The sequence below is a fragment of the Ruditapes philippinarum genome, unplaced genomic scaffold, assembly GCF_026571515.1.
Source record: "Ruditapes philippinarum isolate M1 unplaced genomic scaffold, ASM2657151v2 ctg1546_1_1_1_1, whole genome shotgun sequence".
Lineage (NCBI taxonomy): Eukaryota > Metazoa > Mollusca > Bivalvia > Venerida > Veneridae > Ruditapes > Ruditapes philippinarum.
Window position 1 is genome coordinate 88,423 of NW_026860233.1, and position 21,450 is coordinate 109,872.

Consider the following 21,450-nt stretch of genomic DNA (forward strand, 5'->3'; position numbering starts at 1 on the left):
TGTCATGAGCCTTTCACTGCTTTCTTTAGCTTCTTATTTTCGTCCTGTCTTTCAGGTTTTCCAACATTATTTTGCTATTTTGGCATTTAAATTTGAAAACTATTTAAATCTCTTTAAATTTCTCATCATGCTTTCATGCTTTTGTTTTATCGAACATATATTTAAATTTTTGTTGTTGTTGTTTTTTTCTTTTACATTAAGATTTTTAATAATTATTTCTTTAACAAAGATTTTCCACTTCGGTGAAATACACACTTTTAAACGACATGGTTACACTTTTATACTGTATATTGAGTGATGTTATGTAGGTCAACTTTTGAAGTCTCCCTCACGAGAGGTAAGGTTGAGTAAACAAAATGAATACCACTTTGCACATTGTGAGTTACTTACCGTAAGTCTACTCCAGCGTTACCAAAAATTCAAAGATGACAGTAGCACAAAGTGGTGCACATGGGATAGGCGTTGATCAAACTGTTAATCATTTTGTAACTGTAAACGGTCGACTGTTACGTCCAGTTTTACTTACCCGAGCATTGATCCTGATTAAAAATAACATATAACTGTTTTATTCAATAAAATGTTGGTACACACTTTAAGAGAGAGTCAACTATAAAATGTTTTAGAGATTACAGGATCAAAATATCAAAAGTGCGCACAAGCGTTTCAATACAGTATAATATTAGAAACTCCCTAAGGCAGAAACGAAAATAAAGCCTGCAGTGTTCTGATATTATTTTACTTCATTGCTTTTTACCAACAATCATAGTGACCAATTACAATAATTGCGTGCAGTGACGACATTTAACGTTTTATTCATCAAAAAACCCAGGCGCATATGTCGTATGTTTTGTATAACCAAAAACCATACTGTGTACGAAAATAAAAATGACTGATTACGCGCCTATCAAACATATACAGTGAGAATAGAATAATTTATGCTTATCTATTATGATCAAATGCTCGAGGTCTTTGACAAAAACTTGTTAACAGTAATAGCTCTCATTAGTGATATGTGAATTAAACAACAGGATAATTTTCTAGGTCAGAGGGAATGGCACTGGAACTTATTGCCTGTCTGTTATACTTATTGCATCCGGCGCTAGGTAAGAATTTCATTATCTTTTTGTGGCTTGTTTTTCTTTTTAAACACTTTGTTTTAATAAAATGATGTTTTATAACTTGGTATGAAGTTCTTTAATTTTAAAGCTTTACCGTTCTTGGATGGAAAAAAAGAGAACAGGTGAGACAATCTCTCGGCATCTTTTAAGATTTCAGAAAAACAAGAAAAAGGAAAACAAACAAACAAGATTGTTTACATGATACTGACTTTGTTCAATGCTTAATTCACATTATACATGTGCTTAAGATACAGAGCATCTATGTTAATGTTGTCTAATATTCAATTTAGTATGTAAAGATTTTTTGTAGGGTTAATAAAAATGTATAGACTACAATGTGCTATAGATATGTTTAGTTTTCAAGTGGGAGATCTCTAACGTAATTTCTGTTTTCACTTCTATCTCTGAAAACGACCAAATCGTGTCGAGATATGCCACAGATATACTTCTTCTAAACAATTTGTTCTATTTTCCAAACTGTTATTTCAAAATGCTGGTTTTTGATAAGAGCAAATGTATATATAACATAGTTTGATATACTTTTATGGTATGAAATGATGTGTCCTATTTTATAACATACTTGACGCTCGTTCGTCCGTCTGTATATTATTATTTATTATATTTATTTTCCTTCGAACGTATTTTTGCCGAAAAAGAAACAGCATTACTTTAGAACTTAAAGCAAAGCGACAAACCATTTTTTATTATTATATTAGGCCTAAAACATGTATGTTTGTAAATCAACTTATTAAATCACAAAACATTCTATTTTGTTAAATAACGCGAAATTAATTGAAACCACAGTGTTGATGGATTAGGTCAGATAATATATAAACTGATACATAACAAACATTGTGATACATGTATGTTCTGTCTTTAAACGTAACAGATCATTGAAATCATTATTATATGCTGATCATCTTTTTTAATATACTCACGTACATGTTGATACTTGCGCATTTGTATGTTCTATGTATATCTATATTTGAAATTGTAATATATTTTTGTAAAAAAAGATTTGTCCTTTCGTCCGTTCGTCCGATATAAAGTTTAAATTTGTTAAGCAGTCAATCACAATTAAATTATTAACAGTTTCCATGGTTAATTTTATTGGTTTTAATTTTATCCCATCACAAAAAACGACAAAAGAAAAGATTTGTCTATTACGTGTATTTATTTCTTAAGGTTTGGCGATATTTTTGTCAATGGCTGTTAATCAAGAATATAAGGCATTTTGTTACAAAGTTCCATGTATGTCCCGATATCGGTCACATACGTTATGATAGATTATGCCATAAAGATTATTGAAGTAAGTACAGTAACAATGCTACAAGACACCAATCGCATAAGCTCCGATAACGGTAGCCAATTAATGTTTTTACTTTGTGTCAATGTACAGCAGCTCTGCCTTGTAACCAGATCTTTTTCACCCACAGAACGTAGGAAAATTCCAGCCATGACGAAATATTTGTACAGTATAGACGTTTCTGAAAATATATAAATTATACGACAGCAAAAGAATTCGGTATTCACATATTAGTGGTGGGAGGGAGAGGATTTTGAAATATTGTGTTCTACATAAAGTTTAATAATGTCCCGTACCTTCTTTAACGCTGGCGAAGTTGAAAAGGCCGAGAGCGTGGTCTGCAGCTTCTTATATACGCGGCTAAATATAGCTCGCAGAGGGGTTAACTAATTGATGCAGATGTAGTACCGTCGTTTTTGGATAGAATAAATCGTTTAAACTTTTAGCGTTTAAACTGCGCAGTATATGTTGACTTTTTTATAAAAAAAAATACAAAAAAACTCAACTCAACTCAAATAATGTTATTGGCATAAAACAAATAACAAGTTTATAGCCATACAAAATATAACCAGTTCAGTGATAATAGAAAGACATGCATGTTTATATCATTTACAGAAGAGTACTGTAAAGACAAATACATAGTATTTTTAAAAAAAAAAGAAATAAAGGTTATGACAAACTCTATAGCATAATTATTATTAGTTGGTACAGACCTTTCATTGTTTTCTTATTTCTTTCACAGTCACCTACTTGTATACCGCATTGTGGTTAATAAAATGAATCTGAATGCTCTTAATTCAAACAACCTTACAGTCTCATTCTTGCAATTTTTAAAAACAATTTTGAGTGTTGCCAATAATAATGCACTTTTACATGTAAATCATTTGAAACAATCACGGACGCTGATGGAACATTGTTGCATATATTGTCGTCAGCAAAATCCGTAGCACGTCCGCGACTTTAACTTGAAAATCCTCGTTTTTTAGCCTATACATAATAGATGTAGGTTGTCGGTCTTAATAAGCATTTTTGCTTGCTCTTCATATTTCCTATATTGTTACATGAATCTTCACGGGTGTACATCGTTACATGAATGCTTCACGGGCGTTCATTATTACATGACTACTTCTCCAGCGTACATTGTTACATGGATACTTCTCGAGCGTACATTGTTAAGTGAATTTCATACAGCGGACATAGTAACACGAATACTTCACGGCCGTCCATTGTTACATGAATACTTCACGGGCGTACATTGTAACATAAAAACTATACGCGTACATTATTACTGCATATTATATGAAAACTATACAGGCGAACATTGTTACATGAATACTTTACGAGCGAACATAGTTACTGCATACTATATGAAAACTATACGGGTGTACATGCATACTTCACAGGCGTACATTGTTATGTGAATACTTCACGGGCGAAAATTATTACTGCATACTATATGAAAGCTTTACGGGCATACATTGTGACACTAATACTATACGAGCGAACATTATAACTGTATACTGTATGAAAATTATACGGGCGTATATAAATACTTCACGGGCGTGCATTACGACTTGAATACTTCACGGGCGTACATTGTTACATAAATACTATACAAGTACATTATTACGGCATATTATATGAAAACTATACGGGCTTACATAAATAATTCACGGGAGTACATTGTAACTGCATACTATATGAAAACTTAACGGGCGTACATTGTGAAACTAATACTATACGAGCAAACAGTATTACTGTGTGATAATTATACGGGCGTATATGAATACTTTACGGGCGTACATTGTTACTGCATACTATATGAAAACTATACGGACGTACATGAATACTTCACGGGCGAGCATTGTTACGTGAATACTTCCCGGGCGTACATTGTAACATGAATACTGTACGGGCGTACATTGTTACATGAATTTTATACGGGCGTACATTGTTACATGAATACTGTACGGGGGCACATTGTTACATGAACATTGTACAGGCGTACATTGTTACATGAATTCTATATGGGCGTACATTGTTAAATGAATTCTATACGGGCGTACAATTTATTTGAATATTATACAGGCGAATGTTGTTATGTAAATACATCAAGGAGTGAATAATTATATAAATACGTTACTTTGTTACACAAATATAACACGGACTCATCGAATTAACGACATATGGCAGTATTAAAGGGTTTGTCTGCTGTAACATGATCAAAGCACAATAATGATCAATTAATTCAATTAATGTTTCCTCTTGCAATATTAAGATAACTTCCCGTTTAATTTGTTTAATACAAATTGTTTTAGTAGTGTATTGTTATTTTTTTATAGTTTATCCGCTTGTTTATGAAAGAAAGTTAAATCGGCATTTTCAGTGTTAATTCAATTCAACCGTGACTATGATTGAAATTTTTTCAGCCGTGACTTTATTTTACTACCGTGCACATTGATATATTTTGACACTTTTAAAATATCAAATAATTTGTTATAACCATATTATTATTATGATAAACCATTTGTGAATTTAAAACAGGATTTGGATTTTTTAAAGTTATTGACTGATTAAAAATGTTGAATTTTCTGCATCTCCTACGTGTACTTGGTAACGTATACTATATAATTTTAATTTTATTTTAATTTACTAGATATATAAACAATTACTGTTTTTAAGGTAAGATACCTGTAATGGGTATATTTAGAAACCTGATCAAGCTTAATATTTTATCAAAGTATGTTATTTAACTTATTCAATTGCAACTTTTCAAAGACATTTACCATCATGTTTTCAAGATAAACGTTTTCTCTCTTATAAAAAACTAAACTTGATTTTTAAATTAAACGTTTATGAAATAGCGTTTAGGATAATAGAAGACATGCAATAATGGAATTTTTATGCTCCCCGAAAAAATTTCGGGGGAGCATATAGTCGCCGCCTTGTCCGTCCCGTCTGTCCGTCCGTCCGTCCCCTTTTCTTGTCCGGGACATAACTTTGAAACAACAAGAGGTATCAACATGAAACTTTGTAGGTAGATAGATCTCATTGAGTAGGTGTGCAGTGCACAAGAAACGTAATTCTGCCTTGCCTAATTTTTGAATTATCCCCCTTTGTTTATTTTACACTTTGAAATTTGTCCGGGACATAAGTCTAAACGTATAAGAGGTATCAACATGAAACTTTGTAGGTAGATCGATCTTATTGAGTAGGTGTGCAGTGCACAAGAACCGTAACTCTGCCTTGCCTAATTTTTGAATTACCCCCCTTTGTTTATTTTACACTTTGAAATTTGTCCGGGACATAACTCTAAAAGTATTAGAGGTATCAACATGAAACTTTGTAGGTAGATAGATCTCATTGAGTAGGTGTGCAGTGCACAAGAACCGTAACTCTGCCTTGCCTAATTTGTGAATTATCTCCCTTTGTTTATTTTACACTAAAAGTATAAGAGGTATCAACATGAAACTTTGTTGGTAGATAGATCTCATTGAGTAGGTGTGCAGTGCACAAGAACCGTAACTCTGCCTTGCCTTATTTTTGAATTATCCTCCTTTGTTTATTTTACATTTGAACTTTGTCCGAGACATAATTCTAAAACTATAAGAGGTAACATGAAACTTTGTAGGTAGATAGATCTCATTGAGTAGGTGTGCAGTGAACAAGAACCGTAACTCCGCCGTGCCTAATTTTTGAACTATTCCCCTTTGTTCATTTTTACACTTTGAACTTTGTCCGGGACATAACTCTAAAATTATAAGAGGTATCAACATGAAACTTTTTAGGTAGATAGATCTTATTGAGTAGGTGTGCAGTGCACAAGAACCGTAACTCTGCCTTGCCTATGTTTTTAATTATTCTCCTTTGTTTATTTTACACTTTGAACTTTGTCCGGGACATAATTCTAAAACTATAAGAGGTATCAACATGAAACTTTGTAGGTAGATAGATCTCATTGAGTAGGTGTGCAGTGAACAAGAACCGTAACTCCGCCGTGCCTAATTTTTGAACTATTCCCCTTTGTTCATATTTACACTTTGAACTTTGTCTGGGACATAACTCTTAAACTGTAAGAGATATCAACATGAATTTTTATAGGTAGATATATCTCATTGAATAGAAGTGCGGTGCAAAAGAGCCATTACTATGCCTTGCCTAATTTTGGAGTGATTGCCCTTTGTTCATTTTTACATTTTGAACTTTGTCAGGGACATAACTCTAAAATTATAAGAGATATCAACATGAAACTTTGTAGATAGATAGGTCTCATTGGGTGGAAGTGCAGTGCTTAAGAATCATTACTCTGCCTTGCCTTATTTTGAAGAAATTGCCCTTTGTTTATTTTTACTTTTTGACTTTTGTCCTGGACTATTAGATATATCAACATGAAACTTTGTAGGTAGCTAGATATAATTGGATAGAACTGCAATGCTTAAAGGACCTAAACAAAGCCTGGTCTAATTTTGGAGTTATTGCCCTTTGTTCATTTTTACACTTTGACTTTTACCCGAGACATAACTCTGATATCATCAGGAAACTTTATAGATAGATAGATCTCATTGAATAGAAGTGCAGTGCAAAAAAACATAACTCCGCTTTGCCTAATTTTGGAGTTTTTGCCCTTTGTTCATTTTTTTTATACTTTCCTGTGTCCAGACCCTTCTCGGGGAGCATCACCCGGTTCAACCGGTTCTTGTTTTACATGCTCACATACCGCGATTTTTCATGTATATTTCCTCAAAAGAGGTTTGACGCATATTTTTTGTGCATTAGCATCTACAAAAACAAGAAGGTGTATTGTAATCATGAAAAGATGCATTAGCAATATTCTTTGGGTATAAAAGCGCGTGTTCGCGTGATTTTAACCGTTATAATGCTTGTAAATTAATTATGATGTATCCATGTGTGCCAAGTTTATTTTTATTCTTGCTGTAAAGGCAAAAAGGTGCAGCAACCTTCTATTCATGCATACGTATTATTCTTTGGCCTCGAGTAAATCGTATTTGATATTTCTTTTGTTAAGTTTTGAAATCTAACTACATTTTTGAAACATTCGAAGTAGTCATTCAACGCAAGTTGCATACTCACATCACTCTATAAATAATTTATTTGATATGAACTAAATGTTTGCGATGATTATCTGTAAACCCATTCTATGTGCAAATATCAGGATCATTTTTCTACTTAACATATATTTTTTCTGATGCGCTTTGGTCGATGTTAACTAGCAATGGTCGCCTTTCATTTGTATACAACGTAAGAGAAATATGCGACTGCTATTAGAAATTAAAGAACATGCGAAAGATTTTTTAGTACCTCTTTATATTATAAGCTTTGTTTTGTTTGTATGTTCCCGAAAAAGATGCGCATTTTGATAAAAGTATTAGTTGAATATTACAGATGGATATATACATAAAATATAAAATTTGATTCTTAGCCTGATTTGATCGTTTCAACACTTTTCATTTTTTGTCGTTTTACAAATTTTACAAAAACGATTGTTCTCGGGAAAAAATGAGCAGTTTATCTGATATGGTGCACAATGATTATTGGCCCAGACCCACAACAATGAGTAAAATTAAGAATTCTAAGATGTTTCAACATGTGCGATAATTGATTATTCAACAAACAAATATCCCTTTTCAATAACCAACGTGAATGTATTGAAAACACTTTTGCTGATCCTAAACCAGTATTTCAAAGTTTTAAATTTCCGTTAAAACATATTAAAATTTAGTCAACATTTTCTATATCATGTTTCTGTAGCAAATACTATATGATGTTGTATAAGATATCAAGTTAAACATATTTGATACATATTTAGCATATATAGGAGATCATGTGTACAGCCTTATACATTACTTATACCATCTAGATATACGGTAGATGTATGTACATACAATGTATGTGTTTTTGCTACCTGTAAATATGTGTTATACATTAGTAATATGATATATCAGTATGTTGTTTTTATAATTAAATCAAGATATCATTTCTGGATGTGAATAAGAATTATTACCCTATTATGCTGATGCAGCAATTTTCTGTATATATATGACAAATTTCAAGTATTGAAATGAAAAAACTAATGCTAGCTTTGGACCAAAATGACAAAAAGAAAGAAAAAAGGAAACAAACAAAGAGACACGAATGTTACAATTTCATAAACATGGCATACAATGATTGATGAGATATAGAGCGTTAAATGTTAGATCACAATATCATTTGTTATACTTTTTTATCGCCAGGTTTACAGAATCCTGACATTTATGGAAACCAGTGTGGATTGCCTATGTTCGAGCCCACTTCGTTAAGTCAACAGACGCCCTTAGGAAAGCGGATTGTTGGTGGAACGGAAGCGAATCCCGGATCATGGCCTTGGATGGTTTGATTTTTTTTCTTCAATTTTTGAATATAAATATAATTTCCCTTTAATAAGATGATCCTCCGTTTGATCTGCCAAGATTGAAACACAAAGCAGAAAAATCTGTCCGAATTTTTGTACTGGCGGGGAACACAGATTGTCATGTTTCATGTTTGCGACTGTCGCCTTTAAACCTCGTAACCGCGCTAACTGATACATCGTCACATACACCAGCCGTCATAAAAACAACAACGAAAAACAACAAACAAACAAATAACAAAAACAACTTGTTTTAAGGATCAGAAATGTTTTTAAATTACACTGTATTATTATAGATTATATATACTTTTTTCAAAATATTCTAAGACCCTCTGTTTGGGGAAAGCTACTGAATGATCAACATAATAAGTGACTCAGATTCATGGCTCATTCATGCACATTGATAATTGATAACGATTTAATGCATTCGTTCACTAGCTTGAACTGTTTGTAGGCAGTAAGGTGAATACTTATGTGATACAATAACTGGTTTAAATTATAATATGCAGTTTTTGGATCAAATGATGATTAAATCAGTTCAACACATTTCAAATACATAATCTCAGCCTATTGTATTAATAAACAATACCAGACTCTATACTGTTGCAATTGATGGCTCATTGTTTTCATTTTATAAAACCCTCAAACCAGAACCAACTCGGTGCACAAATATTCAGCATGTCAATATTAGACTATAATTGTCAATGTTTTGTTGATTAAATAAATGTAGTCTCTGTTATATTTCAGGTGATGTTGAAGAAGAATGGAAGGATAAAATGTGGAGGAAGTATACTGGATTCTCATATTATACTAACTGCAGCACATTGCTTATATAGGTACATATGAATTGCACAACGAAGTTGTAAGGGGGTATACTGGAATCAGCTTGTCCGTCCGGCCGTCCGGACGAGCCACTAAAATGGACTAAAGGGCCATCTAACTGTAAACAGAACAAAAGAGAACAATAGAGTTCATTCCGTAACAACAGAATAAAGGGCCATGGCCCTCTATTAAACAAAAGAAAATAACAAAAGAAGTGGCCCTTTAGTCCATTTTAGTGGCATGTCCGTCTCCCCGTCCGGCCGTCCGTCGGTTTTTACTTGTCCGCCCAATAACTTAGGATTCCTTTGACCCACAGACTTCATATTTGGCATGCAGGTTAGTCATGACTAGAAGATGGTCCCTATTGATTTTGAGGTTGCAGGGTCGAAGGTAAAGGTCACAGGGGCCTTGACTAAAATAAGCTTGTTCGACCAATAACTTAAGATTCCTTTGACCCATAGTCTTCATATTTGATATACAGGTTAGTCATGACTAGTAGATGACCCCTATTGATTATGAGGTCATTGGATCAAAGGTCAAGGTCATAGGAGCCTTGACTAAAAAAAGCTTGTCCGCCCAATAACTTAAGATTCCTGTGACCGATAGTCTTCAAATTTGGCATGCAGGTTAGTCATGACTAGTAGATGATCCCTATTGATTCTGAGGTCGCTGGGTCAAAGGTCAATGTCACAGGGGCCTTGATTTAAAACCCTTGTCTGTCCAATTACTTAAGATTCCTTTGACCCACGGTCTTCATATTTGGCATGGACGTTAGTCATGACTAGTTAATGACCCCTATTGATTTTCAGGTTGTTGGGTTAAAAGTTCAAGGTCACAGGGGCCTTGACCAAAAAAAAGCTTGTCCGCCCAATAACTTAAGATTCCTTTGACCCACAGTCTTCATATTTGGCATGGAGTTTAGTCATGATAAGTAGATGTCCCCTATTGATTTTGAGGTCACTTGGTCAAAGGTTAAGGTCACAGGGACTTTGACTTCAAAAAATTGTCCGCCCAATAACTTAAGAAACCTTTGACCCACACTCTTCATATTTGGTATTGAGGTTGTTTATGACTAGTAGATGGCCCCTATTGATTTTGAGGTCACTGTGTCAAAGGTCAAGGTCACAGGGATTTTACTATGATAAGTTTGTCTGCTCAAATGCTTAAGAATGCCTGTCAGCAGTGTATTGATTTTGACATTTTCACATTTGAAGCATGTAGAATACATAACTTAGCAATGCACTGGCTTAGTAGCCTCAGATTCGGCAGGGAGGTTGTCTTTGAGCTCTAAATGGCCACTGTCTGACAAAGTAGTATGTGGGGGTGGGTATTCACGCCATGACAGTGGCAGGTCTAGTTTATATTGATTCATTTTTTTTATTATTTATTATATAATGTGTTTGCGGATTGAAAAATATACACATGTATACCAATAATTTACTTAAACTATCATCTACAAATAATCTAGTTTAATGATTATATTACAATATTGTATTGAAAACAGAAGAAGTTTTACTATCATTTCCTTTTATTGTAGTGATAGGAAATACGATGAATGGCAGGTTTTTGTCGGCAAACATCATACAAATGTGAAAGATAAAAACGAGCAATCTTATACAATATCAAAGTTTATACCACACGAAAGGTTCGACAGGAATACTTTAATGAATGATATAGCCTTGATTGTGTTGAAGGTAAACTTTTCATTATATTTTTTATATTTTCTTTTGTAACTTACTTTATAAGCCAGTGTTACAATAGCCCCCTTGTATTAAAAATGGCGTCCGGATGTTTGCAGTACTGTATATCTTATTTTTAATATGAAATTTGTTTTAGTTCAATCAAACAAAATGTGAATAACGAATGGTTTAACTTTGCAAAATTCGTGTATTCTAGTTTTTTTCTTACTTTTCGTTTTATTAAATCGTGCAAACGTTTTACATGTCATGTGAGATGTTGTTACATTTATGATGGTTTATTGTATTGATCCATACAAAGTTTAATGAACAAATGAGCCGCGTCACGACAAAACCAACTGTATTATGAACTTTAAGGGAAAAAAGGGTAAATTTGACCAAATATAACAAAGCAGGACTCGAAACATGTTATTGCTTTTAGACGAAAAGAAGTTGTACCATAGTTGTCTTCCCTTGTTTTTTGATAACCAAAATAAAAATATTCGTATTTCTATATATTACACATACGAGTAATATAACAATTAATTTGTTCTATGCTAGTTTATGAATGAGAATAAAGTTTTTACCGAATTGTTTTGTTTAATTTTGTAATCTGACATTTGTAATGGCCAGATGCTCGCTTTATAACATTTTCCTATAGTCATATCATAGAATTAATATTATTATCAAACGACAACTCATGTCAGATCAAGCACTAGATAATTGAATATAGATAGTTTATTAAACAAAAGGTTACAACCCACGAGTCTATACAGTATATAAATTTATAACAATACTTCTGTCAATTAGTCAATGGTCGCTATGCAGACATCAAATAATGTTTATACTACATGCATGTATGTAAACCTAATAGTAAATAAACACACGGAAAAAAAGTAATGACACAGCAAACACAGTAAGGTGTTGAATGCCATTTAGTTAAAGAAGAGTTTTTAGTTTTATAATTCGGAACTATTTTTACTGCCCAAAAATTTATTAGATTTTAGAGATTTGGTTATTTGCGCCCAACAAACAGCGCTTGCTAGTAATAAACTGACTTGCTGCAAAAATGAAATTCGTATTCAAGAGTTTTACATACAGTACATTTCCTAACATTTCTGGGTGTTTTTTTTTTTTTGGTGGGGGGGGGGGGGGTGTGCCACCGACCCTGTGTCTATTGCTAATATGTGTGCTAACAATCGGAATCTTGTCAATTCAATATTTTTAATGTGGATTAATTTTTTTTTTTAAATAATGCGGTGAGGGGCGGTGTTTTTTTTGTATTCAAAATTATTTTTAAAAATGCATATACATCTTACATGTGAATTTCAAATTGCTTTAATAGTAATAGTCGGATGCTTGTTGAAATCACTCGTTAATTTTTCATTTTTTTACGTTAACTTTCGGAACAAGACCAGAACAAATTGTAAACAAAGAGATTAAATATAACCGTTTACCAAAATATGAATATAAAATTCCCGGGGCTTACCACAACCATCACTTTCAATGCTTTGATTTAGCATTGTGATTTGTTTTTTCATTAGAATATTTGAGCTAAATGTTGTTTTCTTATCCTGGCGTTCATAAATCATTCATTTGGGAATTTCATACCACAATGTTTGACATATTTCATTGTTTTTATACTTTTTGGTTCTTTTACCGGATATGCCATTATGATTTAGCAACCATAATTGCAGGGATACTCTTATTCTTTGTCCGTTTAATCTTTTTTAAATAGAAGTTAACAGTTCAAACAATGCAATTAAAGAAATATCTAATGCAAATCATATTTAGATCAGAAGTGTCTTTATTTGTTTTCTTTTTATTGTTTTCAACTAGGAACCAATTAAGTTTAACCCTTATGTACGACCAATATGTCTGCCTCAAATGAACCAGCCAGAATCAGATCAGTGTTACACAACAGGGTGGGGAGAAACGAAAGGTAAGACTATCTTGTCCTGTCGTCCAGTGTCCTCTAATTAGGGCTTTATATTTATTTCACACATATCAATATCTTAGACTATTTGGCTCACAGTCGCACAGATATAAGTCATACCGTGAAAGTATTGCAACTTCTTTGATCGATAGATAGCACCATAGGTGTCCAAGTTTTCGATGTTATAAGCAGGTTCCTTGAGAAACGCGGGCTTCGATATTTTCCTCAAAGTGGAAAGATAATTGACTGCAATTGGTAAAAGAATTTATTTCTTTTTTTACTGGAAGCCCCTCTAGGAAGATTTCTTTATAAATTTTAACTGATTAAGAAGTATAAACTTATAGAATCATGCATCTGGAAGCTTTTCAGCACTGTATCAATTCTAGAAACATATTTAATTCTATGTTAAAGTAGATCTATATTAAAGCTTAATGTTTCTCTTTTTTGTTGTATACGGTAGGAACTGGATATGCAGATGTACTGAAAGAAATCCCACTTGCTCCAAAAATGAAATTTTTTTGTCGCAATCTTTTAAAAAAATTAGGAAGATCACAGTTACGAAACATATTTTGTGCCGGGTACCAGAACGCGGACGCCTGCTCTGTAAGTAGACTATTATTATAATACAGTCAAACCTGTCTAATAGACCAGTCTTTACATAAAATACCAGTGTAATTGGATGGAAATTTCAAAGGTTGTTTTCGCACTATTACTGGTTATAATTGTAATCAAATTAAGGTCGACAAGATCTTTTTCTATATATATCTTAACATGCTGAATTATTGCTGAGAAAATACTTATGGAGAGCATAATGTTCGTGTCTAGCTTTTATTTGACAAAGCTAATATTACACAGATTGTCTGTATGTTGTCTCCTTATTCGGTGATGGCCTTTAGTACAGGTTCGGCTGTTATATTGTTAGTGAAATATATGGTTGTCATAATGTGTTAAAGATGAAATGCGCTTTTTATGATACACATATTTTACTGATACATGCGTAGCTATAAGTGTCTGTAACATAGTGCACTTAAACCACAAGTTTTTGCCTCAAAGTGCATCTTAACCAAGGGGAGGAATCACGCCGTTCGTTACCCAAACAAACAAGATGGCGGATGAAGCCAAAAAGTAGGTTTTTCCCTTTTTTCTCTGAAACCCATGATGTTCTTGTGAAAAGGTACCTATAACAACCTTCTACACAATTTTCCTGGCACACAGAAATTTATTTCATGGTGTTTCGTCCCGTACTTCTTCTGAAATGCGCGTCACCAGATTCGAAGCGAGAGAATTTTCCATCGGTTTGATCGTGGTAACGTACGGCTTTTTCACTCAAATTCGCTGTTTCTTTACATATATGTATATTAACTGAAACCACTGACTTTAAAAATGTGTTATATGTTGTCAAGTAATCATTCATGCCCATTTTGGCTAGATTTACTGGTGTAAATATTAATATCGGGGCATTTTCCGGAAATGATAACGTATGGCGTATAAAATATCAATGATAACGTACGGCGCATTTTTCTACTTGGTGGATTTCTATTTGTCCAGTCAGCTGATAATAAATTATTCGTATGTAGGAAATTATAGATATTTGAAACAAAAAGTTTGTCATTTCAGAAATAAATTATTGAACAATGCTGCACCATCGGGTATCAGTATCTTTCTAGCTGGTGGCATAATAGATATTCGTTGTAAATATACCAAGTAAAACACACGTTTATAGTTTGAGAATATTTTTGTATAAAATGCAGAATGGAAAGAAAAGCCTCCACTTTTAGGAAACATTTGTGTATTGTTGTCTTCACATTAAATTTCGCCAGTGTTGTGCGATATTTATGATCTTATCCCCTTATCAGAAAGAAGAAATGCATTCACTAGAGCAAAAATGTTAAAATGGTACGGACGACTTGAAATATTTTCTTTTCCAAAATTACTTTAACAAATTACTGATAAGAAAATCTTAATATTTGAACCACGTCAAACATAAGCAAAACGAAAAGTGATTGCGACTAGCTTACACCCAGATGAGATGAGCCTGTGTTTATACAATCTGGTCGCTCATTAAAAGAAAATTCATAAAAGAGAATAATGAATGAGTATAGGTTCTATATTGAATTTATTGAATTAGTTAGAAAATAATGTTTTGCGAAAAAGTTCAATAAATTTATTAAATAAGAACTTTCCAGTTTATTTGACGAAACGTTTTCTATTTATCGTGACGTTGTGCCACTATGACGACAGATATATTTGCACGACATATCCTTACAATTTTTTATTATAAATGATTTGATCAAAACAATTACATCCAATTCATAAATTTGCCTATCATATTTTGGCTTTTTTTTCTAACAAAAACAATCAATCTCTTACAAAATAGTATTGCAGGTGTCCGAGAACCCGTCTGAAATCATTAAAGCTAGACCGCTCATGAATGCGCTCAGATGACGTCATTATCTTTATGAAAGAACAGATATAAAAATTACTACGCTACTATGATAATAGTGTTTACGAAGTATATGTTAGTAACATATACTTCGTAAACAATATTATCATAGTAGCGTAGTAATCAGTTAGTGTTCATCTGTGTTGTTCTACAGAATTTAGAAACTTTGACAGGAGCAATAGCGGTCGGACGTAGAACAGCTACGGATGAATACTAACATACTTAGTGTCAAGCTTTATTTGGCTTCATTAATATTTACTTTCTTTCGTCACTATACTTGTCTATTTTACGAACACATTTCTATGAAGCACTATGAAAAATAGAAGTTTATGTAGTGTCCAAATTTATTTCTCACCCATTGAAAGAGCTGTATTTCTAAAAGAAAATCTGTGCGTTAATTTTCATTGAAGAACAAAAGACGATACTTTATCGAATTCCATTCATAGTCGATTTCTCATTTTCATAATAATTCATAGAACAGCATAGTGTCGTAATAAAGTGCCAAAAAAAGCTTGACGCTTAGTATGTTAGTATTCATCCGTAGCTGTTCTACGTATATGTTAGTGTTTATCCGTGCTGTTCTACAGAAATTAGAAACTTCGACGGGAGCGATAGCGACAGGAGAATGTTTCTAATTTCTGTAGAACAGCACGGATGAATACTAACATATTTAGTGTCAAACTTTATTTGGCCTCATTATCATTCACTTTATTTCGTCACTATGCGGTTTGAAAAATAGAAGTCGACTATGGACGTAATTCGATATAGTATCGACTTTTGTACTTCTATGAAAATTAACGCACATAATTTTTAAGAAATACAGCGTTTTCATTGGATGACAAATAAAGTTGGACACTAAAGAAAATTAAAACATCCTTCTGTCGCTATCGCTCCGGTCAAAATCTATAATTTCTATAGAACAGTACGGAGGAGCACTAACATATACATAGATATTTGAAATTTGGGATCAAGTTTCACTTTTGACGAAACTTTAAGATCACCAAAGGTGGAAAAGTTGCTCTATATTCGAGTACCGGTATGATATGCAAGAAAACATATCACTCGTGATTACCTATCGGATTTTAATATCTATCTCACTGGCACCTGCCCAAGGGCTTAAGTTAGCAAGACTCGTTACAGCCCAATGCGAAAGAGCCCTTGGATCGGATATTTCTATCCGATACAAAAACACATGACAGATGCAAACACTAAATAATATTCAGTTTCTTTATTTGGTTCTAAATATCCTCTTATGTCTGGTAACTGTTAACATAACTTTTCTCTTATATAGAAAATCAATTAAGCAGACAAAAATGCGCCGTACGTTATCATTGATATTTTGTGCGCCATACGTTATCATTTCCGGAAAATGCCCCGATTTTAATATTTTCAGCGGTTATTCTAGCCAGAATGGGCATGAATGCTTAGATGCGACATATTACAACTTTTTAATGTCAGTGATTTCAGTTAATATACATATATGTAAACAAAACAGTGAATTTTAGAGAAGAAGCCGTACGTTACCACGATCAAACCGGTGGAAAATTCTCTCGCTTCGAATCTGGTGACGCGCATTTCAGAAGAAGTACGGGACGAAACACCATGAAATAAATTTCTGTGTGCCAGGAAAATTGTGTAGAAGGTTGTTATATGTACCTTTACACAAGAACATCACGAATTTCAGAGAAAAAAGGGAAAAACCTACTTTTTGGCTTCATCCGCCATCTTGTTTGTTTGGGTAACGAACGGCGTGATTCCTCCCCTTGTTAACTGCATGTGTGTTTAACAGAGCCGACCTTAGCTACTATTAACGAAGTTCGATTTAATAAAGACTTTTAGTGTATTCGTAAGTCCACTTAAAATTAGAGGTGTCTAATATCAAATATCTTGAACAAAAAGTGTCTTGTGCACTTAAACTACAAGTATCTGTTACATAGTGTATCTAAATTGCACGAGTATATAACATAATGTACATAACGTACATGTGTATGTAACATAGTGTACCTAAACTACAAGTGTGTGAAACATAGTGCACTTAAATTACATGTGTATGTAACATAGTGTACCTAAACTACAAGTGTGTGAAACATAGTGCACTTAAATTACATGTGTATGTAAAATAGTGCAATCTATGTAACATAGGGCACAAAATGATGAGGGAAATAAGTTTGCAGTTTACATATTGTCATAATAATGAGTACGTATTGACAAGATATATATTTTCCTAACTAAAATAACAGATTTTATCACCAGTGGTTTTTCATGCATAAGGTATTAATAATAGGTTTAGATCAAACCATTTTCTTTCCAGTAAATAATAGTTCAGTGCAGGATCTTGTTTTGAACTTGATATCTATTTATACCTTTTCAGGGTGACAGTGGCGGACCTTATAGTTGTAGAATTGAGGGAAGATGGTTTGTGAAAGGTATATGATAACACAATGATAGTTCAATTTTAGATAGCAAAAATAGTATGATCATTAAAATCATCTTGCTGTGCGTGCATTTTTTCATGAATTAAAAAGTTAGACATTTATATACTTTTACATGTAAAAATTTTGACATGTTCAATAGCCCTACATAACGAATGTTTGTAAACATTACCCAAGCCGGTAGGCAAGGGTTATAATCCAAACAACCGTTTATATACGGCCATATGATCTTTCAGGAATATTTATAACGAATTTATTATACTGCAATCTTCCTTTTCTAGAGAAAAACGTAAGATTTCTTCATAAATTGACAACAGTCGTATATACATGTATAAAGTATATAAACGTCACAATTATCCAATAAAAAGCACAGGCAAGAGTATCGGACCTGGGAAGAAAAAATATGACCAGATTGATAAAAAGAACCTGTGTTCATCTTAAAAGTGTCAAAAAACCAAAAAAAAAATGTAAATAATGACCCCCTTTAAAATATACTATAAGTTAAGAGAAGGCCGGGAACTCCAGATTCGAGCCTACGAGCAAGGGATTCATTTCCCGGGCCGTTGTGAAAACAATTGGCCAGACAATCAAAAAAAACTTTTATCACTATTTCACGTTTATATTAAGCTTCAAAATGAGACCAACCCCAAGTCTCTAGCCCTACCCGTTCATGAAATATCTATCAGGAAACGAGCGACTTCGTGCTAAAAATCCTTGGTAGACAGAATTGCGGCACAACAATTCGGTACGTAAACATAGACTAATACATGTATGTCAGCTGACTACGGGTCAAAATTACTTGAATTTACTAAATAATATTACTAAATACATTCAGTTGGACCACTCACAACCAACAGTAGCATCTAATACACATGAGATTCGAGTTTCAAACATTTACACGGTCTTTCAATCGCTTTCTACGCCATTAGGCATCTTGTGTGAAACATTGCAGTTTTCGTTGCTATTGGCCAATCAGAAGACTCGTTACAAAATATCGAACAGCTGATTGACAATGGCGTAGAAAGTAATCTAAAGACCGTGGACAGGTTTGAAATTCGAATTTTGCGTGTATCAGATGCTACCTACGGTTGTGAGTGGTCCAACTTAATGTATTTAGTAATATTATTTAGTAAATTCAAGTGATTTTGACCCATACTCAGCTGACATACATGTATTAGTCTATGTTTACGTATCGAATTGCTGTGCCGCAATTCTGTCTACCAAGGATTTTTAGCACGAATTCGCTTGTTTCCTGATAGATATTTCATGAACGGGAAGGGCTAGAGACTTGGGGTTGGTCTCATTTTGAAGCCTAATATAAACATGAAATAGTGATAAAAGTTTTTTTTGATTGTCTGGCCAATTGTTTTCAAAACGGCCCGGGAAATGAATCCCTTGCTCGTAGGCTCGAATCTGGAGTTTCCGGCCTTCTCTTAACTTATAGTATATTTTAAAGGGGGTCATTATTTACATTTTTTTGGTTTTTTTGACACTTTTAAGATGAACACAGGTTTTTTTATCAATCTGGTCATATTTTTTCTTCCCAGGTCCGATACTCGTGCCTGTGATAAAAAGCGACGTTAAAAACGTGCAGTTTTATAAATATGCATATATTTGATATAAGAACCCAATGGTTATCGAGTGGTAAATGTGCTTATTTCCAATCTCTTGTCTAACAAAGCTGTGAGTTCAAACCCTGCATGGGCCATATTTGTTTTGATTCAGGAAACTATCATATTTGTTTATATAAACTCAGTGGTGCTTCTAAAGAACGGATCCTTGCCAGAAATGATTTCCGTATCTTTCTTAGATCTACGGCGTTCTTGATAAAATTGAAAATATTTTAACTTTTGAATTTTGTTAAAAACGTTCGTTTTGTTTAATTTTAGGAGTCGTTAGTTTCGGGCCAGATTGTGGACAGCCAGGCTGGACAGGTGTTTATGTCAATGTTATGCCATACTTGTCATGGATCAAAAATCATATAAATCAATCAATATAATTATCAATCAAGCGTTTTCATGAATGATGTGGTTCACATGTGCACTAAAATGTGCACATTGTTTTTTCCAATATTGTGACACTTGAAAAGTCCTAAATGAAATTGAAATAAATTGATAATAATTTTATGCAAAATCTTTTGCCTTGTTAATAATAAATGTAATAAAATATCATGAATATCTATAGTCTGGTAAAAATTTCATTAGTCACACAATATAAACTGCATTTAACCTCAAAAAAAGTAAAAATATCATTATATATGTAGAGGGCTGTTAAACTATATAAAGTTCTGATGAGTTATACTATGTATAACGATCTTTTTATGACACTGTACTTTTATAAATGGCTTCATTTTAATTATATAAGTATATTATTATATAAGTACTTATTGCATAGCCCATGGGCTTTGCTGTTATACATTTTGTACCTTGGGTTTAAATGTATTTTGAAGCAATAAAACATTTTGTACTAAACTCAATGTGAAAATGTGAATGATTGCAAAGTCAATTCACATTTAATTGCGGCTTGTTTTCTTAACATATTATTCATGCCACGGCATTGATACATCATTCATATTCTTTAATGAGGGAGGCAGCAGGGATATGGTGTCACATTTTGAAACGGTCGTGGATCGAACTTTCAGCTATCATTATTGTGAACAAGCATGCAGCCATTATGCTGCTTAAGGACACTTAATTTTCAATATTTATTCACACAAATATTCCTTGCATAATATTTGTAAAGTCTGTGACGAAAACAATTAAGCCGATTGGAACTTTTTGTCTCGATTTACTTCACGCCAGCTACATCCCGGAAATACTTCCTGTCAGATATTCATTACTGATGATATTCTGTATAATATTTTGTAAAAAAATCATCTCTCTTGTGTCAATTCTCAACTTTCAAATACTGTACTTCACAAATAGAATGTCTTCAGAAATCCAACACAGAGTGGTGTTAAGTAAAGAACAAAGTTGATTTTTACAAACAGAGTAACTCATATGGAATGTTCCACCATCTGTCATGATCAATTAAGTATGCAAATGTGGTAAAACGATTGTCTGAAATTAACATTGATAATATCATAATAATAAAGTGGAATACAAATGTACATGCTTTTTGTTTGTTTTGCTTTAATTGATAATGCGGTGGTGCAGAAGACATTACTAAAACTTTAATTTTCTCTATTAATAGATGTTTTTCCACAGTTTTTATCTGTTCTTGCGTTCATAAAATCAAATTATACCTTTCCTATTTGAGACAGCGGGCATTAAAGTTATTCAGAGGTTTCGTCATTCACAATCCTCTATTCT

General features: G+C 33.1%; 1 protein-coding gene across 2 annotated transcripts; it reads left to right on the forward strand.

Annotated features, from left to right (window-relative positions):
• The first annotated feature begins 832 nt into the window (after positions 1–832).
• Positions 833–21,248, forward strand: LOC132759321 (prostasin-like). Of its 2 annotated transcripts, none has more exons than XM_060751077.1 (8): positions 833–1,103; positions 8,676–8,812; positions 9,578–9,666; positions 11,190–11,346; positions 13,168–13,270; positions 13,725–13,867; positions 18,079–18,133; positions 20,029–21,248. In XM_060751077.1, exons 1-8 carry the CDS (start codon positions 1,052–1,054, stop codon positions 20,136–20,138), a joined length of 846 nt encoding a protein of 281 aa, XP_060607060.1. In that variant the 5' UTR covers positions 833–1,051; the 3' UTR covers positions 20,139–21,248. The 2 variants fall into 2 exon arrangements, with proteins under 2 accessions (XP_060607060.1, XP_060607061.1); XM_060751078.1 differs by lacking the exon at positions 833–1,103 and adding an exon at positions 4,884–5,037.
• The last annotated feature ends 202 nt before the right edge of the window (positions 21,249–21,450 follow it).